The sequence below is a fragment of the Mobula birostris genome, chromosome 1, assembly GCF_030028105.1.
Source record: "Mobula birostris isolate sMobBir1 chromosome 1, sMobBir1.hap1, whole genome shotgun sequence".
Lineage (NCBI taxonomy): Eukaryota > Metazoa > Chordata > Chondrichthyes > Myliobatiformes > Myliobatidae > Mobula > Mobula birostris.
The window spans coordinates 253,593,880-253,619,914 of record NC_092370.1 but is presented as its reverse complement, the minus strand read 5'-3'; the positions used below and the strand labels follow the sequence as shown (position 1 = coordinate 253,619,914).

Sequence of the window (26,035 nt, the reverse complement as noted above, 5' to 3'; positions counted from 1 at the left end):
CCTGGGGGTCCCCATCACTACTGCCACCTCCCCTGGCTGTATCACTTTAGGCCTCACCTGAGTACTCCACACCGTCCCTCGTTTGAACTCAGGATTCAGCCCCGTAGGGTCACCCACTTCTTCATACACCGCTTGAAACACTGGGTGTACTGAGAGGGTCTCCAGAAAGTTCTCCCCCGCCTTCCCCTTACAGGCTCCCAGGAGCCGTCGCACAAGAGGGGAGTTAGTCCCCACCAGCAGGGCAGCGCCACCAGTTTCCACCAGGTCCGGACAAATCAACACCAACGTCTCAAGGGCTTCCGACACTCCCACATCACCCTCTGAGAATTCCAATCTCACTGGCAGGTAGCCATCGTACGGGTAATCACCGTCACTTATGCCCCAAATCTCCAGTGCATTAAACGGGGTTACTGGCAAATGCTTCAGATATTTGTTGTAGAACGACCAGTACATAGTCATAGTCATAGTCATAGTCATACTTTATTGATCCCGGGGGAAATTGGTTTTTGTTACAGTAAGGTAACCTGTGATCCGGTGTCAACAAAGGGTCTCGGCCTGAAACATCGACTGCACCTCTTCCTAGAGATGCTGCCTGGCCTGCTGCGTTCACCAGCAACTTTTATGTGTGTTGCTTGAATTTCCAGCATCTGCAGAATTCCCGTTGTTTTCCAGTGTCAAGGATGGCTCTTGCAAAGATTCCCTATATCCGTAGGGACATGCTGGAACGGAGTCCCACCAGTCCATCCAGAATAAGGGCTTGGGCTTTCGGGGGTCCCATGGCTGATTTCTGGGAACGTGTTCCTCCTGAGACTCCAGTCCGTTCCCTCATTGAGTCTCTCCTAAGTTTCCCGACACCTCTCCCTTCTTAGTGTCCCGGGGGCTTTCCCTCCGCGGGGCACCTTGTCTCTCACAATCCCTCTGAAAGTGACCCGCTTCCCCACAGCTGTAGCACACCCCCGGCCACTCACATTCCCCCGAGAAATGCCCCTTTTTCCCACAGTTATAGCACACTCTATCCGCCACCCCTTTCCTCCCAGGACGCTCCCCACTCCCAGCCCACGGTGTGGGCCGTCCCCCGAAGGGGGTACTCTCCCTGTCCATCCCCTCAAGCGGGGGTCCCTTCCCCCCAGAAACCCTTGGGTTTCTCGGTTCTCAACCCAGCTACCACCTCCTGAACCGCTGAGGATCGTCCCCGGTGGCCCAAGCCCCTTTTCCGGCCCAAAGCGCTCTTCTCCTCCCACACCTCTCTAATCAGCTGCCCGAATGATGGAGGGGGGTTCCTTTTATAGGACTGCCGGAGACTCCAAACCACCTTGTCCTCCTCCAGGGAACCACTAAATATCTGACTCATCCTCAACCTCACCACTTCGTCCACCTTCACTAACCCTCAGTGCCACAACCCAATAAGCATTCTCTCCAGCCGAAAAATGTATTCTGAGAGTTTATCCCCTCTTCCCTGCCCCATGTGGTGAAACTGCGCTAAAAGCTCCCAGGGATCTCCTGACATTCCAAACGTTCCCTCCAAAGCTTCCAGATACTCCGTCAGGGAAGCCGAGGGCCGTTCCGCCTTCAGCTCCCGGACTACCCAGCCGCCCCTCCCCTCAAACTTTCCACCAATCGCTGTCTCTTTTCCTCATCTGAACCTGGCCACGCCTCTAACAACTGGGACGTATTTTCAATCCATATCTCATAGTCGTCCTCCCCTTCCGGGGTAGGTTTGGCTCCTGAGAAAATTCTCAGCTTTGGGCAGGGCCCCTCGGCCCTTCTCACCAGGGAGGTAATGGCGGCTTCTAACTCGGAGATCTCACCTCTAGCTGGGGGACGGGGCCTGGCCAAGCCTTCCCACTCTGACCCTCCACCACTGGCTACTGGCACCTCCCCTGGGGTCTCATCTAGCTCCTCCTCTGGTATCTCCTCACTTCCTTCCTCTGGGAAGGTGTGGAGGCCCCATGGCACCCCCCTCCCCCAGACGCCGACCGTCACTGGCAGTTCCAACATCATGATGTCAGCACTCGTACGAACCAACACCCAGCTAGATTCCACTTCTTTACCGCATCTTCTAGCTACCAGTCCTACCTGCCCTATACCTTTGATCAAACTCAACCCTTGCACGAGTACATCTCCCGAAATGCGGAAATCCACCCCACTTAACACGCACGCATGATTCACCGGTATGTCCTCTAACTCATACCAGCTTACAATCTTATCTCGATCCATCTCCACACTACTTAACATGGTGATTTATACAGCTTTATCGAAAATTCAAACCCGGACGTCTGCCCCAACAAATGTAATGCTCAGCTCTATTGGCTCCTATTTATCTAGGGGAAACCCTGTCCCCCGCCCACCTTCTCTCCCGGTTACGTCAGTTGCTGTACAACTGCCACCTGATTCGGCTTCAAACATCAATCATCAGCCAGCACTCAATGTACGTTTTACCAATTACACTTTATAGATATTACTCAGTCGATGAGATTAATGGAGGTACAATACAAAAAGGAATGGAACAGGCGCCAGACTTATCAAAGTTCAATTTCTTCGTGCACACGCTGGAGCTCGGACCTTCTTTCTTAGAAACCATAGAAAAACTACAGCACAGAAACAGGCCTTTTGGCCCTTCTTGGCTGTGCCGAACCATTTTCTGCCTAGTCCCACTGACCTGCACATGGACCATATCCCTCCATACACCTCCCATCCATGTATCTGTCCAATTTACTCTTCAATGTTAAAAAAGAACCCGCATTTATCACCTCGTCTGGCAGTTCATTCCATACCCCCACCACTCTCTGTGTGAAGAAGCCCCCCCTAATGTTCCCTTTAAACTTTTCCCCCCTCACCCTTAACCCATGTCCTCTGGTTTTTTTCTCCCCTTGCCTCAGTGGAAAAAGCCTGCTTGCATTCACTCTATCTATACCCATCATAATTTTATATACCTCTATCAAATCTCCCCTCATTCTTCTATGCTCCAGGGAATAAAGTCCTAACCTATTCAATCTTTCTCTGTAACTGAGTTTCCCAAGTCCCGGCAACATCCTTGTAAACCTTCTCTGCACTCTTTCAACCTTATTTATATCCTTCCTGTAATTTGGTGACCAAAACTGAACACAATACTCCAGATTCGGCCTCACCAATGCCTTATACAACCTCATCATAACATTCCAGCTCTTATACTCAATACTTTGATTAATAAAGGCCAATGTACCAAAAGCTCTCCTTATGACCCTATCTACCTGTGACGCCACTTTTAGGGAATTTTGTATCTGTATTCCCAGATCCCTCTGTTCTACTGCACTCCTCAGTGCCTTACCATTAACCCGGTATGTTCTACCTTGGTTTGTCCTTCCAACGTGCAATACCTCACACTTGTCTGTATTAAACTCCAACTGCCATTTTTCCAGCTGGTCCAAGTCCCTCTGCAGGCTCTGAAAACCTTCCTCACTGTCTATTACAATGATTACAATCTTTGTATCATCAGCAAATTTGCTGATCCAATTTACCACATTATCATCCAGATCATTGATATAGATGACAAATAACAATGGACCCAGCACTGATCCCTGTGGCACACCACTAGTCACAGGCCTCCACTCAGAGAAGCAATTCTCTACCACCACTCTTTGGCTTCTTCCATTGAGCCAATGTCTAATCCAGTTTACCACCTCTCCATGTATACCTAGCAACTGAATTTTCCTAACTAACCTCCCATGCGGGACCTTGTCAAAGGCCTTACTGAAGTCCATGTAGACAATATCCACTCCGCGATCCACTCTGACCCCTCGACTGGCAGCCCGGAACCACCCGGAGTAATCGACCAGAGCACTCCCAGTACGTCCATCGTCCTCATGGTCTCTCCTCCAACTCGTCATCCTCACGGTCTCTCCTCCAACTCATCGTCCTCACGGTCTCTCCTCCAACTCCCCGCCAGAAACTCCTGGTTCCCCGTATGTCCGTCGTCCTCACGGTCTCTCCTCCAACTCGTCGTCCTCCCGGTCTCTCTCCCAACTCGTCGTCCTCACGGTCTCTCCTCCAACTCCCCACCAAAACCCCCTGGTTCCCAGCCGTATGATCGTCCTCCTGGTCTCTTCTCCAACTCGTCGTCCTCCCGGTCTCTCCTCCAACTCGTCGTCCTCCCGGTCTCTCCTCCGACTCGTCGTCCTCCCGGTTTCTTCTCCAACTCGTCGTCCTCCCAGTCTCTCCTCCAACTCCCCACCAAAACTCCCTGGTCCCCAGCCATATGAGACAGCATATCACCCCAAGAAACAATAACATGGACACCCATTGGTTCACTTACTCTGTTATCTATATTATAACCCAAGCAAACTGCTAACTAGAGACTTTATCAGCATTTAACATAACAAAGAAGTCATCTTAATTAACATACGCAGTAACATAAAACAAGAAACCCCTTATATAACTATATGTTATAATTATGTGGTTTTGTCAGTTTTAGTCTTGGTTTGTCCTGTGTTTCTGTGATATCTTTCTGGAGGAACATTGTAGCATTTTTTAATGCATGCATTTCTAAATGACAATAAACGAGGACTGAGTGTCCTCATAATCTAATCTAATCTAATGTATATTGTAAATAGCTGCGGTCCCGGCACCAAGATTTGCGGTACCCCACTAGTCACCGCCTGCCATTCTGAAAGGGACCCGTTAATCCCTACTCTTTGTTTCCTGTCTGCCAACCAATTTTCTATCCATGTCAGTACCCTACCCCCAATACAATGTGCTCTAAGTTTGCCCACTAATCTCCCATGTGGGACCTTATCAAAGACTTTCTGAAAGTCCAGGTATACTACATCCACTGGCTCTCCCTTGTCCATTTTCATAGTTACATCCTCAAAAAATTCCAGAAGATTAGTCAAGCATGATTTCCCCTTTGTAAATCCATGCTGACTCGGACCGATCCTGTTACTGCTATCCAAATGTGCCGCTATTTCATCCTTTATAATTGACTCCAGCATCTTCCCCACCACTGATGTCAAGCTAACTGGTCTATAATTCTCTGTTTTCTCTCCCCCTTCTTTCTTAAAAAGTGGGATAACATTAGCTACCCTCCAGTCCTCAGTAACTTATCCTGAATCTATAGAACATTGGAAAATGATTACCAATGCGTCCACAATTTCAAGAGCCACTTCCTTAAGTACCCTGGGGTGCAGACCATCAGGCCCTGGGGATTTATCAGCCTTCAGTCCCATCAGTCTATCCAACACCATTTTCTGCCTAATGTGAATCTCCTTCAGTTCCTCTGTTACCCTAGGTCGTCCGGCCACTATTCCGTCTGGGAGATGGTTTGCGTCTTCCCTAGTGAAGACAGATCCAAAGTACCTGTTCAGCTCGTCTGCCATTTCCTTGTTCCCCAGAATAAATTCACCCGTTTCTGTCTTCAAGGGCCCAACTTTGGTCTTAACTAATTTTTTCCTCTTCACATACCTAAAGAAGCTTTTACTATCCTCCTTTATATTCTTGGCTAGCTTGTCTTCGTATCTCATCTTTTCTCCCCGTATTGCCTTTTTAGTTATCTTCTGTTGCTTTTTAAAAGTTTCCCAATCCTCTGGCTTCCTGCTCATCTTTGCTATGTTATACTTCTTCTCTTTTATTTTTATACTGTCCTTGACTTCCCTTGTCAGCCACAGTCACCCCTTACGCCCCTTAGAATCTTTCTTCCTTTTTGGAATGAACTGATCCTGCACTTTCTGTATTATTCCCAGAAATACCTGCCATTGTTGTTCCACTGTCATCCTTTCTAAGGTATCTTTCCAGTCAACTTTGGCCAGCTCCTCCCTCATGGGTCCATAGTCCCCTTTGTTCAGCTGTAACACTGACACTTCCGATTTTCCCTTCTCCCTCTCAAATTGTAGATCAAAACTTATCATATTATGGTCACTACCTCCTAATGGCTCCTTTACCTTGAGTTCCCTTATCAAATCTGGTTCATTACACAACACTAAATCCAGAATTGAGTTCTCCCTGGTAGGTTCCAGTACAAGCTGCTCTAAGAATCCATATCAGAGGCACTCCACAAGCTCCCTTTCTTGGGGTCCAGTACCAACCTGATTTTCCCAGTCTACCTGCATGTTGAAATCCCCCATAACAACCATAGCATTACCTTTGTGACATGCCAATTTTAACTCTTGATTCAACTTGCACCCTACATCCAGGCTACTGTTTGGAGGCCTGTAGATAACTCCCATTAGGGTCTTTTTGCCCTTACAATTTCTCAGTTCTATCCATACTGACTCTACATCTCCTGATTCTATGTCACCCCTCGCAAGGGACTTAATTTCATTCCTCACCAACAGAGTCACCCCACCCCCTCTGCCCACCTGTCTGTCCTTTCGATAGGACGTATACCCTTGAATATTCACTTCGCAGCCCTGGTCCTCTTGCAGCCATGTCTCTGTTATTCCCACAACATCATACTTGCCAATTTCCAACTGAGCCTCAAGCTCATCCACTTTATTTCTTATACTTCGTGCATTCATATATAATACTTTTAATCCATTACTCCCCTCACCCATCACATCGATTCCTAGTGCACTTGGCCATACTCTCCGATCCCTTCCTGAGCTTTCTGCCCCGTTAATTCTGTTGTCTTTCTTAACTTTCTTTATTCTCTCTTTCCCTTTAACTCCATCCTTATATTTCCTCTCCTCCCCACCACTATTTAGTTTAAACACACCAGTGTAGCAGTGGCAAACCTGCCTGCCAGAATGCTGGTCCCCCGCCTGTTAAGGTGCAACCCGTCCCTTTTGTACAATTCATCCTTACCCCAAAAAAGATCCCAGTGGTCTCAGAATCTAAATCCCTGCTTCCTGCAGGGATAAGTTGTCCCATTTTTATTTGGATATATCTCCGTATTGTGATAAGTGTAATAATGGAGAAGCTTCACTCATTCATATGTTTTGGACATGTCTGAGTCTTGGAAAATATTGGAAAGAAGTATTTCAAACTTTCTCGATAATTTTCAAAGTAAATTTCAAACCTAATCCTTTGCCTGCTTTATTTGGTATTGTTGGAGGAAAGGATATTATTTTGGAGTCATCTGACTTGCACATTTTGGCTTTTATGTCTCTTATGGCCAGAAGGACGCTTTTGCTTAAATGGAAAGATGTGGCCCCCCCTATTCACACTCTACTGCCTGATGTCACGCGCCTGTGCAGTCTTGCCTCTCTTTCACCCCGAGTGGTAAAAACTGCCTTGGCTCCGAAAATCAGCCGTTCACTCGCAGCTCTCTTGCTCTGAATCCCGGAAGGAAACCATGCTGACTTTGTACTATCTTGTCCTGAGTAGCCAAGTACTCCAACGCCTCATCCTTAACAATTGACTCTAACATCTTCCCAATCAGAACATGCTCATTAGTGTAACAACTTTGTTTTCTTGTTTATATTTGATCAATTGCTGTTGGTTAGTGTGCTGCTAACTAGTAGCACCTGGCTAGTGTTCTAAGTTCATTTTAGCTATCAGCCAAGATTGAATGGCAAAGCAGATCCGATAGGCCAGATGGACTAATGCTGCTCCTATATCTTACTATCTTTTTCTGATGCTAGGTGTTGTTGGTTTATGGCTAACACTAAGCCATTCCCGTGTAAATCCACTTACGCGGGGCCACTGACTGCCAGTGAAAGGGCAGGGTTTGAGGTATTTATTCTGGAGCACTGGTTAATGTGGGGTTGGTGCTGCTGGTATGGAAATAGTGCTGGTTAGAGTGGTTAGTGGTGGTTTGGTGACGATGCTGGTTAGAGTGGGGTTAGTAGTGGTTTGGTAACGATGCTGGTTAGAATGGGGTTAGTGGTGGTTTGGTGACGATGCTGGTTAGAATGGGGTTAGTGGTGGTTTGGTGACGATGCTGGTTAGAGTGGTTAGTGGTGGTTTGGTGACGATGCTGGTTAGAGTGGGGCTAGTGGTGGTTTGGTGACGATGCTGGTTAGAGTGGGGCTAGTGGTGGTTTGGTGACAATGCTGGTTAGAGTGGGGTTAGTGGTGGTTTGGTGACGATGCTGGTTAGAGTGGGGCTAGTGGTGGTTTGGTGACGATGCTGGTTAGAGTGGGGCTAGTGGTGGTTTGGTGACGATGCTGGTTAGAGTGGGGTTAGTGGTGGTTTGGTGACGATGCTGGTTAGAGTGGTTAGTGGTGGTTTGGTGACGATGCTGGTTAGAGTGGGGTTAGTGGTGGTTTGGTGACGATGCTGGTTAGAGTGGTTAGTGGTGGTTTGGTGACGATGCTGATTAGAGTGGGGTTGGAGTTGTTTTGGAGCTGGTTTGGAAACAGTGCTGGTTACAGTGGGTACGGTGCTGGTTTGGAGATGGTGCTGGTTAGATTTGGGTTGGAGGCAATTTGGAGACAATGCTGACTAGAGCGGGGTTAGCAGTGGTTTGGTGATGATGCTCGTTTGGGAATGCAGCTAGCTAGAGTGGAGTTGGAGCCAGTTTGGACATGATGCTGGTTAGAATGGAGTTGGAACTATTTTGGAGATGGTGCTGGATAGGGTGGTGTTAGTGCTGCTGGTTTCGAGATGGTGCTGGCTAGAGTGGGGTTAGTGGTGTCTTGCGATGATGCTGGTGAGAGTGGTTGGAGCCGGTTTGGAGATGGTGCTGGTTAAACTGGGGTCGGTGCTGCTAGTTTTGAGATGGAGCCGGTTATAGCAGGGTTGGGGGTGCTGCTGGTTAGTGGGGTTGATACCGCTGGTAAGAGTGGGGTTGGAGCTGGGTTTGTAGTGGTGCTGGTTACACTTGGGTTGGAGCAGGCTTGAGAATGGTGCTGGTTAGAGTAGTGTTAGTGCTGGTTAGAGTGGGTTTGGAGCTGGTTTAGTGATGGTGCTGGATGGAGTGGGTTTGGTGCAGGTTTGGGGATTGTGCTGGTGTTGGAGGCAGTTTGGTGTAAGGTGACCATTGATTAGTTCCAAGTTAGTGATGATTATTCTGAGTTGGTGCTGTTGGTGTGGGGTCAGAATAAAGGGATGGCATAAAAACAAAAGAGGAGGTGTCAATCCTAATTTCAACCCTTTGCCTGTTACTTACACAGCTGTCATCCGCTCATCCTGGAAGGTCACAAAAGTCATTCCCAGCCGTTTCAGAGTGATCCGATGGCGCTCAGCGTTGAACTCATCCGTGAGCTTCTCTTCCAGTTCACTGTAGTATTGCTCCGCATCCACCTGCAACAGAGAAGGCAGCTTCTGGTGAACAAATGGAGTTCAAATGGTTATGCATATTAAATTTCCACACTATTTACAGGGAAGCCAACCACATAGCATAGGAAGTGCGGAAACAAGCCACATCCCGGACACATATCTCAGGCTGCCATCCAAACCTTCCTCTGGATGGTTCAGTTCTCAGGCAAGGCAGAAGGTAATGTTGAAGCTATTGTATCTCAAGTGGACAACTGCATCTTTTGAGCTACATCAACAATAAACAGGTCTCTCCATGCATTGCTGCTGGGTGCAAGGAATGTCACAGTGAACAATCCTCCAAATCCACCAGTCACGGTGGAAAACTGGGATGTGCTGGGAAGTGAGGAAAATGGTTTCTGCCTTAATCTGGCTGTGGTAGGACAGATAACAGAGGCCATAGTTAGACCATAAGACACAGGAGCAGAATTACAGTATTTGGCCCATTGAATCTGCTCCACTATTAACCCTCTCAACCCCATTCTCCTGCCTTCTCCCCATAACTTTTGACACCCTGACTAATCAAGAAACTGTCGACCTCCACTTTAAATATGACAAGTGTCTGTGGCAATAAATTCCAGAGATTCACCACTCTCTGCCTCAAGAAATTCCTCCTCATCTCTGTTGTAATGGACACCCTCTGATCTGAGACTTCCCCATTGTAAGAAACATCCTCTCCACATCCACTCTATCTAGGCCATTCAGCATTCAATGGGTTTCATTGAGATCCTCCATCATTCTTCTAAATTCCAGTGAGTACAGAACCAGAACCAGGGAATGGGAACACATGGTTGGACAGGGAACGGGAATGTAGTTGGACAGGAGGTGGTCAGAGGGTACAGTTCCAACACTTAAGAAGCATTTGGGAAGGTGCATCCAGGGGATGGGCTTGTAGAGAGTTATGGCCTGAATGTAGATACGAAGAACTAGGAGGGAAGATGCTGTGATCAGCAGCATCCAGTTGAGCTAAAGGGCCTGTTTCTATGCTGTATGACTCCATGACTAAACTTCTTTTGACCTCTCTCCACAGTCTCCACATGCTTCTGATAATGGGGCGACCAGAATTACAACCAATACTCCTTGCAGTCTGGCTAAATTTTTATATACCTACAGCATGATTTCCTTTTGTCTATACTCAGCATCCATAATAATGAAGATAAGCATGCCATATACTTGCTTTAGCACATTATCCACTTTCAGTGAACTATGGTTTTGAACTATATTCGTTGTAACCTGTATTCACTTTGATATTAATACATTGATTATCTCCTAACATAGTCTTTTGTCCTCCTTATATCCTCAACCTCCATCTCAGATCCCCTTCTCAGTCAATGATCCACTGTTATCTTACCCATACAATCTGTCACTCTAAATCTCTGCCCATCTCCAACACCTCTCTTAATCCCATTTCATTTCTGTCTGCCTGTGTCTGTTCCTACTCCTGCTCCAACCTATCAATCCATTCTGTTCTTCTCTGCCTTCAATATTGACCATTGTAAACAAATTATTTACTCTAGAAGACTGATATTCCCACCTGTTCAAATCCACAGCAGTCACAGCAGCAGATCCGGGCCAATGGGTGGGTCTTAATCATGATCTTTCCTTCCTTTTGGGCCTTGGCTGTGAAATACAGACGACCTTTCATTGCTTTTCGTCTGAAGGAGGAATACAAAGGTTACAAACCCTGAGAACCATGGCAGGAACTCCTCACTCATCTTCAGATTTTGTGAGTTAGCCCATCAGTTATGAAGTTATCGAAAAATATATTCCAGATTCAATATTGGTAACTGCTTGAGTGTTATCAACCTTGCCTTCAAGGTCAGTGAGACTAAAGAATTGATTGTGGACTTCAGGAAGGGGAAATCGAGGGAACACACACCAGTCCTCATTGAGAGATCAGCAGTGGAAAGGGGAAGCAGTTTCATGTTTTTGGGTGTCAACATCTCTGAGGATCTATCCTGGGCCCAATATATTGAAGCAATTACAAAGACGATATATAATGGCTATATATCATTGGGAGTTTGAGGAGATTTGGTATGTCACCAAAGACTCTCACAAATTTCTACAGATGTACCGTTGAGAACGAAGGTGATGTCCTCCTTTTTCAAAGAAAGGGGATCCCTTCCTCCACCATCAACACTTCCCTCAACCACATCTCTTCCATTTCACGCACGTCTGCTCTTACCCTACCCTCCCGCCATCTTACCAGGGATAGAGTTCCTCTCATCCTCAACTACCACCCCACCAGCCTCTGCATCCAGCACATAATTCTCCAGAACTTCCACCATCTCCAAAGGGATCCCACCACCAAGCACATCTTTCCCTACCCCCCCCCCCCGGCCACTTTCTGCTTTCCACAGGGTTTACTCCCTATGCGACTCCCTTGTCCATTTGTCCCTCCCCACTGATCTCCCTCCTGGCACTTAACCTTGAAAGCAGAACAAGTGCTACACCTGCCCCGACACCTCCTCCCTCACCACCGTTCAGAGCCCTAAACAGACCTTCCAGGTAAGGCGACACTTCACCTGTGAGTCTGTTGGGGTCATATACTGCGTCCAGTGCTCCCAGTGTGGCGTCTTATATATCAGCAAGACCCGATGTAAGTTGGGAGACCAAATCGCCGAGCACCTACGCTGCATCCACCAGAACCAGGATCTCCCAGTGGCTACCCATTTTACTTTCACTTCCCATTCCCATTCCAATATGTCAATGCATGGCCTCCTCTACTGTCACGATGGGAACACACTCAGGTTGGAGGAACACCTTATATTCTATCTGGGTAGCCTCCAACCTGATGGCACGAACATCAATTTCTCAAACTTCCAATAATGGCTCTGCCCCGTCTCCTTCACCATTCTCCAACCCCTTTTCCCTCTCTCACCTTATCTCTTTGCCTGCCCATCGCCTCCCTCTGGTGCTCCTCCACCCTTTTCTTTCTTCCATGGCCTTCTGTTCTCTCTTATCAGACTCCCCTTTCTCCAGCACTGTATCTCTTTCACCAATCAACTTCCCAGCTCTTTACTTCATTCCTCCTGCTCCCAGTTTCACCTGTCATTTTGTGTTTCTCTCCCCCCTCTCCCAACTTTTAAACCTACTCCTCATCTTTTTTTCTCCAGTCATGCCAAAGGGTCTTGGCCTGAAACGTCGACTGTACTTTCCATAGACGCTGCCTGGTCTGCTGGGTTCCTCCAGTAACGTGCATGTGTTGCTTGGATTTCCAACATCTGCAGATTTTCTCTTGTTTCTGGAGAGCATTCTAACTGGTTGCATTACCATTTAATATGGGGGCCCATTGTACAGGATTGGAAAAGGCTGCAGAATGCTGCAAACTCAGCCAACTCCATCATTGGTACTAGCCTCCCCAGAATCAAGGACATCTCAAGGAAAGGTACTAGTATGGGTAGAAGATCAATTGACTGGCAGGAGGGAAAGCGTGGGAATAAAGGGGCCCTTTCTGGTTGGCTGCCTGTGACCGGTGGTGTGCCACATGGGTCAGTGTTGCGACCACTTCTGTTCACATTATATGTCAATGATTTGGATGAAGGAATCAATGGCTTTTTGGCCAAATTTGTGGGCGATATGAAGCAAGGTGGAGGGGCAGGTAGTGTTGAGGAAGCAGGGTATCTGCAGAAGGACTTAGACAGATTGTGAGAATGGGCAAAAAAGTGGCAGATGGAATATAGTGTAGGGAAGGGCATTGCCGTGCATTTTGGTAAAAGGAATAAAAATATGAATTTTTTTCTAAACCGGGAGAAATTCAAAAATCAGAGGTGCAAAAGGACTTGGGAGTCCTTGTGGAGGCTTCCATAAAGTTTAACTTGCAGGTTGAGTTGGTGATGAGAAAGACACCAGTCTGTAGAAACAAATTTCACAAATTCACCACCATCTAGCTGAAGAAATTTTTCCGCATCTCTGTTTTAAATGGACGCCTCTCTATCCTGAGGTTGTGCCTTCTTGTTCTAGACTCCTCCGCCATAGGAAACATCCTTTCAACATTAGAAAGGTTTCAATGAGATCCCCCCTCATCCTTCTAGATTCCAGCAAGTACAGACCCAGAGCTATCAAACGTTCCTCATATTTGCCTTCCTCACCACTGACTGTACCTGCAAGTTAACTCTTAGGGTGTTCTGCACAAGGACTCCCAAGTCCCTTTGCATCTCAGATTTTTGGATTTTCTCCCCATTTAGAAAATAGTCCACACATTTGTTTCTACTACCAAAGTGCATGACCATGCATTTTCCAACATTGTATTTCATTTGCCACTTTCTTGCCCATTCTCCTCATCTGTCTAAGTCCTTCTATAGCCTACCTGTTTCCTCAATACTACTTGCCCCTCCACCAACCTCCATATCATCTGCAAACTTGGCAACAAAGTCATCTGTTCTAGCATCTAAATCACTGATATACAGCATAAAAAGCTGTCCCAAAACCCACTCCTGCGGAACACCAATAGCCACTGGCGGCCAACAGAAAAGGTTGTTCTATCTTGTCCTGTGTCACCAAGTTCTCCATAACCTCATCCTTAACAATTGACTTCAACATCTTCCCAACCACTGAGGTCAGGCTAACTGGTCTATAATTTCCTTTCTACTGCCTTCCTCCTTTCTTAAAAAGTGGAGTGACATTTGCAATTTTCCAGACCTATGGCACCATGCCAGAATCCGATGATTTTTGAAAGATCATTACAAGTGCCTCCAAAATCTCTTTCAGAAAGCTAGGGTGCAGTTTATCTGGTCCAGATGACTCATGTACCCTTACGTCTTTCAGCTTATTGAGCACCTTCTTCTTTGTAATAGTAACTGCACTCACCTCTATTCCCTCTCACCCTTCAACATCTGGCACACTGCTCGTGTCTTCCATAGTGAAGACTGTTGCAAAATACTCATTTAGTTCATCTACTATCTCTTTGTCCCCCGTTAATATGCTGTACTTCCAGAAGGCACATAACATCTGTCTTCCAGAAGGCACATAAAAACTGTTGGATATATTAGAGAATCACGGGGAAAGTGAGACTAGCATACTGAAGGAACTATGAATCTAACCCTAACCCTAACCCTAACACTAGTGCATGGTCTTAATCTCAGAGTTTTGAAATGGTGACTTTAGAGATGGCTGATGTTCCAATTGTCCCACTCTGGGGTTCTGAAGATCCTGAAATCATTCCTAAGGACTGGAGGGCAGCAAATATTACTCCACTGTTTCAGAAAAAAGGGGCAAAGAGAACAGAGGACTACTGACCTGTCAACCTGATGTTAGTGAAAAATGCTGGAATACAACAAAACATCTTGTAAAGCATTACGGGAGTGAGCAGTCACCATGGCTTTATTAAAGTAAATCACAACTGACTGAGCTGTTGGAGTTCTTTGAGGATGTGTCAGGGTCATACAGCATAGCAATAGGCCCATGGCCCATCATGTCCATGGTGCAGGGTTCATTCACTGAAACAGTGCAGATTTCCAACATCTGCTGATCTTCTCATGACTGTGATTCACTGAGACAAAATGGATGGAGTTAAAGATTAAAAGAAGTGCAATCATTCTGATGGGGTTATACTGTAGGCTTCCCAATAGACACTGAGAGATGGAGGAACGGATATGTAGATAGATTATGGAAAGATGTAAAAAAAAAGTTGTGGTAGTGGTGACTTTAATACCAAATTTTTACTTTTGTTTTAGTGCAAGAGGCTTAGATGGGGTAGAAGTTCTTCAGTGCATTTAAGAGGATTTCTTGAAACAGTAGGTGGATAATCTAACTAGAGTATGGACCATACTCAAACTTGTTTTGGGCTTACACAGAGTAGATGTGGAAAGGATGTTTCCCATGGTGGGAGAGTCTAGGACAAGACTGTTGGGGGGGACAGCTTACCCGGGAGAAGCGACAGTGGCTTATGTCTTCACTAAGGAGGACATAAATAATCTTCCAGAAATAGTAGGGGACAGAGGGTCCAGTGAGATGGAGGAACTGAGGGAAATACATGTTAGTAGGGAAGTGGTGTTAGGTAAATTGAAGGGATTGAAGGCAGATAAATCCCCAGGGCCGGATGGTCTGCATCCCAGGGTGCTTAAGGAAGTAGCCCAAGAAATAGTGGATGCATTAGTGATAATTTTTCAAAACTCATTAGATTCTGGACTAGTTCCTGAGAATTGGAGGGTGGCTAATGTAACTCCACTTTTTAAAAAAGGAGGGAGAGAGAAACCGGGGAATTATAGACCGGTTAGCCTAACGTCGGTGGTGGGGAAACTGCTGGAGTCAGTTATCAAGGATGTGATAACAGCACATTTGGAAAGCGGTGAAATGATCGGACAAAGTCAGCATGGATTTGTGAAAGGAAAATCATGTCTGACGAATCTCATAGAATTTTTTGAGGATGTAACTAGTAGAGTGTATAGGGGAGAACCAGTGGATGTGGTATATTTGGATTTTCAGAAGGCTTTTGACAAGGTCCCACACAGGAGATTAGTGTGCAAACTTAAAGCACACGGTATTGGGGGTAAGGTATTGGTGTGGGTGGAGAGTTGGTTAGCAGACAGGAAGCAAAGAGTGGGAATAAACGGGACCTTTTCAGAATGGCAGGCGGTGACTAGTGGGGTACCGCAAGGCTCAGTGCTGGGACCCCAGTTGTTTACAATATATATTAATGACTTGGATGAGGGAATTAAATGCAGCATTTCCAAGTTTGCGGATGACACGAAACTGGGTGGCAGTGTTAGCTGTGAGGAGGATGCTAAGAGGATGCAGGGTGACTTGGATAGGTTGGGTGAGTGGGCAAATTCATGGCAGATGCAATTTAATGTGGATAAATGTGAAGTTATCCACTTTGGTGGTAAAAATAGGAAAACAGATTATTATCTGAATGGTGGCCGATTAGGAAAAGGGGACGTGCAACGAGACCTGGGTGTCATTATACACCAGTCATTGAAAGTGGGCATGCAGGTACAGCAGGCGGTGAAAAAGGCGAATGGTATGCTGGCATTTATAGCGAGAGGATTTGAGTACAGGAGCAGGGAGGTCCTACTGCAGTTGTACAAGGCCTTGGTGAGACCACACCTGGAGTATTGTGTGCAGTCTTGGTCCCCTAATCTGAGGAAAGACATCCTTGCCATAGAGGGAGTACAGGGAAGGTTCACCAGATTGATTCCTGGGATGGCAGGACTTTCATATGAAGAAAGACTGGATGAACTGGGCTTGTACTCGTTGGAATTTAGAAGATTGAGGGGGGATCTGATTGAAACGTATAAGATCCTAAGGGGATTGGACAGGCTAGATGTAGGAAGATTGTTCCTGATGTTGGGGAAGTCCAGAACAAGGGGTCACAGTTTGAGGATAGAGGGGAAGCCTTTTAGGACCGAGATTAGGAAAAACTTCTTCACACAGAGAGTGGTGAATCTGTGGAATTCTCTGCCACAGGAAACAGTTGAGGCCAGTTCATTGGCTATATTTAAGAGGGAGTTAGATATGGCCCTTGTGGCTACGGGGGTCAGGGGGTATGGAGGGAAGGCTGGGGCGGTGTTCTGAGTTGGATGACCAGCCATGATCATAATAAATGGCGGTGCAGGCTCGAAGGGCCGAATGGCCTACTCCTGCACCCATTTTCTATGTTTCTATGTTTCTAAGAGGGCACAGCCTCAGGATGGAGGGGTGTCCTTTCAAAACAGAGATGCGGAGAAACTTCTTGAGCAAAAGGGTGGTGAAGTTCTGGAATTTGTTGCCACATGCAGCTCTGGAGGTCAGGTCGTTGAGTCGTTGAGTGATTTAAGGCAGAGACTAATTGGTTCTTGATTGGAAGTGGCATCAAAGGTTACGGGGAGAAGGCCGGGAACTGGGGTTGAGGAGGAGATTGAAAAAAAGGATCAGCCATGATTGAATGGCAGAGCAGACTCAATGGGCCAGATGGCCTAATTCTGCTCCTATGTCTTACGTCTTATAGAAACGAACTTGGACAGGTGAGTGGCCTTTCATTGGAAAATCATTCTGCAAAAAGTTATCATAACTCCTTAAGTTTATATATACAGTAATTATGTATAAAGATATCATGAACCTTTTGGAAAAATAAGAATTTGGGGGAGGGTGAGTTTGACACTATTACACAGGAGCTAATTGTGCACCATTGTTATTGTGGAAGTGCACACCTGATATTGTTTAAATATAGCTGACCAATCCCATGGACAAGCATATTTCAGTCCTGAGCAGGATAAAGGAAGCTCAGATTATGAAAGAGGTTCTGAAGTTTGTCAGGTCCTTGAATAAATAAAATTAAAATAGCAGGAAAATGCTCAGGCAGGGCCCAAAGAGGCCATGAAATGTTCTTGGCAAGTAGGATTAAGGAGAATCCTAAACCATTTTTATAAATATATTAAATACAAGAGGATAACTAGGGAGAGGGTAGATCCAGGATAAAGACAGGAATTCATGCTTGGATTCACAGGATGTGGGAAGGGAGCTAAATGAATGCTTTACAAGCAGAGAGATATAAATAGATTAAGTGAGTAGCTAAGGGTTTGGCAGCTGTAGAGGTAATTGTCTGTTATGTCCAACGATGACAGGAAACCTGTGCAGGAAAGTGGAAAAGCTGTTGCATTGGGGCAGTTACATTCTCTTGACCTCAGAAGTGCCAGTCCAGTGGTATGAACAAGCGTCACAAACTGGGATCTTCCTTGGTTGTAGTGGATGACCATAAAGTCTTCTGTGCCTTGTCATGCCCTTCTCTCTTCACAGAGTGTTGCAGCACCACCTTCCTGGCTGTTGGATCTCACTGTAGATCTCTTCTGCCCAGTCGGCCAGAGCTGACTTTGTAATCTGGGACAGGCACGTCTCTAGCTCACCAGAGTATGAGGTAGCCAGCTACCATCACCTGGTTTCACCTGCCTGTTGAAGTGGTGTACTGGGGTGTGGCTGCTGACACATGCAAACAGTTACTTGGAGCCACAGGTGAGGCAGACAGAGTACAATGTTGGTAAGTGCGAGGTCATCCACTTTGGAAGGAAAAATAGAAGATCAGATTGTTTTCTAAATGGTGAAAGACTGAAGTATGTTGTTGTTCAGAGGGAATTGGGAGTGCTAGCACATAAACCACAAAAGTTTGGTTTGCAGGAGACAGTGCAGAGGAAGTGCATGAGGTTAGTTCCATAGATGAGGGGGTTAACCCATGAGGAGAACTTGAGTCCTTGGGACTATACTCACTAGAATGAGAGGGGATCTTATAGAAACATTATAAAATTATGAAGAGGTGGATAAGAAAGAGGCAGGAAAGTTGTTTCCACTGGAAGATGAGCTGAGAACTAGGGGACATAGCCTCAAGATTCAGGGGAATAGATTTAGGACAGCGATAAGAAGAAACTGCTTTTCCAAGAAAGTAGTGAATCTGTGGAATTCTCTGCCCAGGAAAGCAGTAGAGGCTACTTCATTAAATATATTTAAAGCACAGTTAGGTAGGCTTTTGCACAGCAGGGGAATTAAGGGTTACGGGGGAAAAGGCATATTAGTGGAGCTGAGTCCATGGCCAGATCAGTCAAGATCTTATTGAATGGCAGAGCAAGCTCAAGGTGCCAAATGGCTGACTCCTGCTCTTAGTTCTTATGTATGCACAAAAGTGCAGGGCATGCTAATGTGCTATAGCAGGGAAGGAGTGGCAAGCATCAAAAGGTAGCGACAGTTCACATCTGATGGATGTTTAGCGTAGAGAACATCAGTTGTTCCTGCACTTGCTATTTACATCTGAAATTATTCACAGTGCCAGGGTTTGACTCTGGGCTTGTTGTGGCTGAATACAACTGTGGACTTTTCCCATTTGCTCTGCTCATAGTTTACCTTTCACAGTCGAGTTTCATCAGAGCACGGACATCAAAGCAGAACTGCACATCTGTCACTGTACAGCTTGGGTAGGCCTCACTGGAAGACAATACATATTTAAGGTCACAACTACGCATCTTTCATTCCAGCTGAAGGTCACCATCTTACCTAGTGCAACACACAGATACGGCAGAGAGGAACAAACTGTTACTAACCAATACCAGTCCTTCATACACACCGTTCACACAAACACACATATACACACGCAAAGGTATATACATACACAAGCAGACATACGCACAAATATCCTCATACATACTCAGTAATACACACACACACACACACACACACACATAGAACATAGAATAGTACAGTACAGGTCCTTCGGCCCACATTGTTGTGCCAACCCTGAAACCCTGCCTCCCATATAACACCCACTTTAAATTCCTCCAAATACCCGTCTAGTAGTCTCTTAAATTTCACTAGTGTATCTGCCTCCCACTGACTCAGGCAGAGTATTCCACGCACCAAACACTCTCTGAGTGAAAAAACGTTCCTCTAATATCCCCCTTAAACTTCCCACCCCTTACCTTAAAGCCATGTCCCCTTCTATTGAGCAGTGGTGCCCTGGGGAAGAGGCGCTGGCTATCCACTCTATCTATTCCTCTTAATATCTTGTACACCTCTATCATGTCTCCTCTCATCCTCCTTCTCTCCAAAGAGTAAAGCCCTAGCTCCCTTAATCTCTGATCACAATCCATACTCTCTAAACCAGGCAGCATCCTGGTAAATCTCCTCTGTACCTTTTCCAGTGCTTCCACATCCTTCCTATAGTGAGGCGACCAGAACTGGAGACAGGGATTAAGGGTTGGCACAACATTGTAGCCCAAAGGGCCTGTACTGTGCTGTACTGTTCTATGTCTTTTGCCTACATCCTTTTTTAAAAAGTGGCATGACATTTGCTGTCTTCCAATCCGCTGGGACCTGCCCAGAGTCTTGAGAATTTTGGTAAATGATTACCAACACATCTACTATAACCTCCACCAATTCCCTCAGCACCCTGGGATGCATCCCATCATGTTATCTCCTCAAAGGATTCCAACAGGTTTGTCAGGCAAGATTTTCCCTGAAGGAAACCATGCTCACAATATCCTATCTTATCACGTGTCACCAGGTGCTCCATACTCTCATCCTTAACAATGGACTCCAACATCTTCCCAACCACTGAGGTCAGGCTAACTGGTCTATAATTTCCTTTCTGTTGCCTTCCTCCTTTCTTAAAGAATGGAGTGACATTTGCAATTTTCCAGTCCTCTGCACCAGGCCAGAGTCCAATGATTTTTGAAAGATCATTACTAATGCCTCCACAATCTCTACCGCTATCTCTTTCAGAACCCCACAGCGCAGTTCATCTGGCCTGGGTGACCTATGTACCCATAGGACTTTCAGCTTCTTGTGCAACTTCTCTCTTGTAATAGTAACTGCACTCACTTCTCTTCCCTCACACCCTTCAACATCTGGCACACTGCTGGTGTCTTCCAAGTGAAGGCTGATGCAAAATACTCATTTAGTTCATCTGCCATCTCCTTGGCCACTGATATATTTCTCCGGCCTCATTTTCTAGTGGTCATATATCCACTCTGAACTCTGTTTTGTTTTTTACATACATGAAAAAGCTTTTACTCTGCACTTCAATATTGTTTGATAGCTTGCTTTCGTACTTCATCTCTTCCCTCCTATTGATTCTTTTAGTAGCTCTCTGTAGGGTTTTAAAAGCTTTCCAATCGTCCATCTTCCCACTAATCTTTGCTTTGTTGTATGCATTCTCTTTTGCTTTTACATTAGCACTGACTTCCCTGATCAGATATTTTGCCATTTGAGTATTTCTTCATTTTTGGAATGCACATATCCTGCACCTTCCTCATTTTCCCCCTAAACACATGCCTTTGCTGCTCTGGTGACATCCCTGCCAGCAACTCCTTCCAATTTACTTTGGCCAATTCCTCTCTCATACCACTGTAATTTCCTTTACTCCACTGAAATACTGCTACATCAGACTTTACTTTCTTCCTATCAAATTTCAAGCTAAACTCAATCATACTGTGATCACTGGTTCCTAAGATTTCTTTTACCTTAAGCACCCTAATCACCTCCTGCTCATTATATAACACCCAATCTAGTATAACTGATTTCCTAGAAGTTTCAACGACAAACTGCTCTAAAAAGCCACCTCTTAGGCATTCAACAAACTCACTTTCTTGAGATTACCAACCTAATTTTCCAAATCGACCTGCATGTTAAAATCTCCCATGACTATCGTAACATTGCCCTTTTGACAAGCATTTTCTATCTCCTGTTGTAATGTGCAGACCACTTCTTTACTACTGTTGGGGGAGGGGTCTGTATACAACTTCCATCAGGTTCTTTTTACCCTTGCAGTTCCTTAGCTATACCCACAATGACTCTACACCTTCCAATCCTTTGTCACCTCTAATGATTTGATTTCCTATTTACCTATAGAGCACCCCACCCCCTCTGCCTACCTGCCTATCCTTTCAATACGATGTGTATACTTGGACGTTAAGCTCCCAGCTATAATTTTCTTTCAACTACAACACAGTGGTGCCCACAATATCATACATGCCAATTTGTAACTGTGCAACAGGTTCATCTATGTTATTCTATGTACTGTGTGCATTTAAATATAACACCTTCATATCTGTATTCATCATCCTTTTCGATTTTATCCCCTTTTTACATTATTGACTAAAATTTTGCCCTATCAGTCTGTCCTTGCTAGCAGTCTCAGTTTGTCAACCAACCAGTCCATCCTCAGCACTATCACTCTGCTTCCCATCCTCCTGCCAAATTTGCTTAGACCCTCCCAAACAGCTCTAGCAAAGCTGGCCGCAAGGAAATACAGGTTACATCGAAACCCGAGGTTTTACATCGAAACCCGAAACCCTGCTAGATGCAGGAAGATTGTTCCTGATGTTGGGGAAGTCACAGTTTGAGGATAAAGGGGAAGACTTTTAGGACCGAGATGAGGAAAAACTTCTTCACACAGAGAGTGGTGAATCTCTGGAATTCTCTGCCACAGGAAACAGTTGAGGCCAGTTCATTAGCTATATCTAAGAGCAAGTTAGATATGGCCCTTGTGGCTAAAGGGATCAGGGGGTATGGAGGGAAGGCTGGTACAGGGTTCTGAGTTGGATGATCAGCCATGATCATACTGAATGGCAGTGCAGGCTTGAAGGGCCGAATAGTCTACTCCTGCACCTATTTTCTATGTTTCTATCCTTCTATGGTTCCAATATCCTTGCAGACAGGTTTGCTAGAGCTATGGGGAGGATTTGAATGAATTTGGCGGGGGATAGCAACCAGAGTAATAGGACTGAGGAGAGGGATGCTGTTGTACAAACAGAGGCAGTGATTAGTGAGACTGTGCGGAAGGACAGGCAGATGATAGGGCAAAACTGCAGTCGGTGGGATGAGCTAAAGTATAACAGTGGGCCAAAATCAAAAACAGTAATGAATACAGGACTGAAGGTGTTATATTTGAATGTATGCAGTATAAAGAATAAGGCAGATGATCTTGTAGCACAGTTTGAGATTGGAAGGTATGATGTTGTGACATCTCTGAGTTGTGGCTGAAAGAAGATCATAACTGGGATCTTATCATCCAAGGATACACATGGTTTAGGATAGGCATATGGACAGAGGGGTTGTAGTGGATCTGTAGGTAAAAATGAATTCAAATCCTTAGAAAGATGTGACATAGGATTGGGAGATGTAGAATCTTTGTGGGTAATGAAACTGCAAGGATAAAACAACCCAGATGGGAGTTATATACAGATCCCCAAACAGTAGCTAGGACATGGGCTACAAATTACAAAAGGAGATAGAAAAGGCATGTAAAAAGGGAAACATGATTATCATGGGGATTTTCAATATGCAGGTGGATTGGAAAAATCAGGTTGGTGCTGGAATCCCAAGAGAGGGAATTTGTAGAATGCCAACGGCATGGATTTCTGTAGCAGCTTGTAGTTGAGCCCACTAGAGGAATGGCAATTGAAGCCTCTGTTGACGCCTCTTTGAGCCACATCTTTGTGCTTGGCGATAATATGTACCAAGACATCTGGATATTCACCCTTGCCCTTGAGAATGCCATGGACCCGATCTGAGAAATCCCTGATGCTGGCACCAGGGAGGCAACATACCATCTGAGTGTCTCTATCATGCCCACAGAACCTCATCACAAACAAGAGAAAATCTGCAGATGCTGGAAATGCGAGCAACACACACAAAATTCTGGAGGAACTCAGAAGGCCAGGCAGCACTTAGGAAAAGATTACAGTTTATGTTTCGAGCCGAAACTCTTCGGTAGTCCTGTCGAAGGGTTTTGGCCCAAAATGTCAACTGTATTCTTCTCCTAGATGCTGCCTGGCCTGCTGAGTTTATCTAGCATTTTGTGTGTGTTGCACAGAATCTCACCTATATTTTTATTACTAAAGTATCTCTATCAACACTGCACTCCTCTTCACCTCTCTGCTCTTCTGAGCTGCAGCACCAGAGTCAGTGCCAGAGACCCGTTCACTGTGGCTCTCATCTGGTAGGTCGGCTCCTTCATTGGAGCCTAAAGTTGTATAATTATTATTGAGGGGAACGGCCACTGGCTGTGCAATTCCCCTCCTTCTCCTGACAATCACCCAGTTACCTCTCTCCTGCAATCTAGGGGTGACTACCTCTCTATAGCTCCTGTCCATCACCATCTCATTCTCCTAATGTAGCAGGATCCTCTTTTGAGTCAATATGGGTGGAAGTCAGGAACAGGAAGGGATTAGTTACTCTACTGGAGGTATTCTATAGGCCCCCTGGTAGCAGCAGACATACAGAGGAGCAGATTGGGAGGCAGATTTTGGAAAGGTGCAAAAATAACAGGGTTGTTATCATGGGTGACTTTAACGTCCCTAATATTGATTGGCACCTGATTAGTTCCAAGGGTTTAGATGGGGCAGAGTTTGTTAAGTGTGTCCAGGACGGATTCCTGTCACAGTATGTGGACAGGCCGACTAGGGGGAATGCCATACTAGATCTAGTACTAGGTAATGAACCGGGTCAGGTCACAGATCTCTCAGTGGGTGAGCATCTGGGGGACAGTGACCACCGCTCCCTGGCCTTTAGCATTATCATGGAAAAGGATAGAATCAGAGAGGACAGGAAAATTTTTAATTCGGGAAGGGCAAATTATGAAGCTATAAGGCTAGAACTTGCAGGTGTGAATTGGGATGATGTTTTTGCAGGGAAATGTACTATGGACGTGTGGTCGATGTTTAGAAATCTCTTGCGGGATGTAAGGGATAAATTTGTCCCAGTGAGGAAGATAAAGAATGGTAGGGTGAAGGAACCATGGGTGACAAGTGAGGTGGAAGATCTAGTCAGGTGGAAGAAGGCATCATACATGAGGTTTAGGAAGCAAGAATCAGATGGGTCTATTGAAGAATATATAGGGAAGCAAGAAAGGAGCTTAAGAAGGGGCTGAGAAGAGCAAGAAGGGGGCATGAGAAGGCCTTGGCGAATAGGGTAAAGGAAAACCCCAAGGCATTCTTCAATTATGTGAAGAAAAAAGGGATGACAGGAGTGAAGGTAGGACCGATTAGAGATAAAGGTGGGAAGATGTGCCTGGAGGCTGTGGAAGTGAGCGAGGTCCTCAATGAATACTTCTCTTTGGTATTCATCAATGAGAGGGAACTTGATGATGGTGAGGACAATATGAGTGAGGTTGATGTTCTGGAGCATGTTGATATTAAGGGAGAGGAGGTGTTGGAGTTGTTAAAATACATTAGGACAGAGAAGTCCCCGGGGCCTGATGGAATATTCCCCAGGCTGCTCCACGAGGCGAGAGAAGAGATTGTTGAGCCTCTGGCTAGGATCTTTATGTCCTCGTTGTCCACGGGAATGGTACCGGAGGATTGGAGGGAGGCGAATGTTGTCTCCTTGTTCAAAAAAGGTAGTAGGGATAGTCTGGGTAATTATAGACCAGTGAGCCTTATGTCTGTGGTGGGAAAGCTGTTGGAAAAGATTCTTAGAGATAGGATCTATAGACATTTAGAAAATCATGGTCTGATCAGGGACAGTCAGCATGGCTTTGTGAAGGGCAGATCATGTCTAACAAGCCTGATAGAGTTCTTTGAGGAGGTGACCAGGCATATAGATGAGGGTAGTGCAGTGGATGTGATCTATATGGATTTTAGTAAGGCATTTGACAAGGTTCCACACGGTAGGCTTATTCAGGAAGTTAGAAGGCATGGGATCCAGGGAAGTTTGGCCAGGTGGATTCAGAATTGGCTTGCCTGCAGAAGGCAGAGGATGGTGGTGGAGGGAGTACATTCAGATTGGAGGATTGTGACTGGTGGTGTCCCACGAGGATCTGTTCTGGGACCTCTACTTTTCGTGATTTTTATTAACGACCTTGATGTGGGGGTAGAAGGGTGGGTTTGCAAGTTTGCAGACGACACAAAGGTTGGTGGTGTTGTAGATAGTGTAGAGGATTGTCAAAGATTGCAGAGAGACATTGATAGGATGCAGGAGTGGGCTGAGAAGTGGCAGATGGAGTTCAACCCGGAGAAGTGTGAGGTGGTATACTTTGGAAGGACAAAGTCCAAGGCAGAGTACAAAGTAAATGGCAGGATACTTGGTAGTGTGGAGGAGCAGAGGGATCTCGGGGTACATGTCCACAGATCCACTGAAAGTTGCCTCACAGGTGGATAGGGTAGTTAAGAAAGCTTATGGGGTGTTAGCTTTCATAAGTCAAGGGATAGAGTTAAGAGTCGCAATGTAATGATGAAGCTCTATAAAACTCTGGTTAGGCCACAATTGGAGTACTGTGTCCAGTTCTGGTCGCCTCACTATGGGAAGGATGTAGAAGCTTTGGAAAGGGCACAGAGGAGATTTACCAGGATGCTGCCTGGTTTAGAAAGTATGCATTATGATCAGAGATTAAGGGTGCTAGGGCTTTACTCTTTGGAGAGAAGGAGGATGAGAGGAGACATGATAGAGGTGTACAAGATAATAAGAG

At 45.7% G+C, this 26,035-nt stretch overlaps 1 protein-coding gene and 1 pseudogene across 1 annotated transcript in view; both read right to left on the bottom strand.

The window, feature by feature from the left end:
- Positions 1 to 26,035, bottom strand: part of tmem63c (transmembrane protein 63C) — a 228,636-nt gene that overhangs the window by 151,541 nt on the left and 51,060 nt on the right. The window contains exons 9-11 of the mRNA XM_072251616.1: positions 18,976 to 19,056; positions 10,703 to 10,823; positions 9,023 to 9,156 (exon numbers count right to left, since the gene is read on the bottom strand). Of these exons, the coding sequence (XP_072107717.1) occupies positions 9,023 to 9,156; positions 10,703 to 10,823; positions 18,976 to 19,056 (336 nt within the window). The remainder of the gene's footprint in view (positions 1 to 9,022; positions 9,157 to 10,702; positions 10,824 to 18,975; positions 19,057 to 26,035) is intronic.
- Positions 826 to 2,217, bottom strand: LOC140200532 (paraneoplastic antigen Ma2 homolog; annotated as a pseudogene).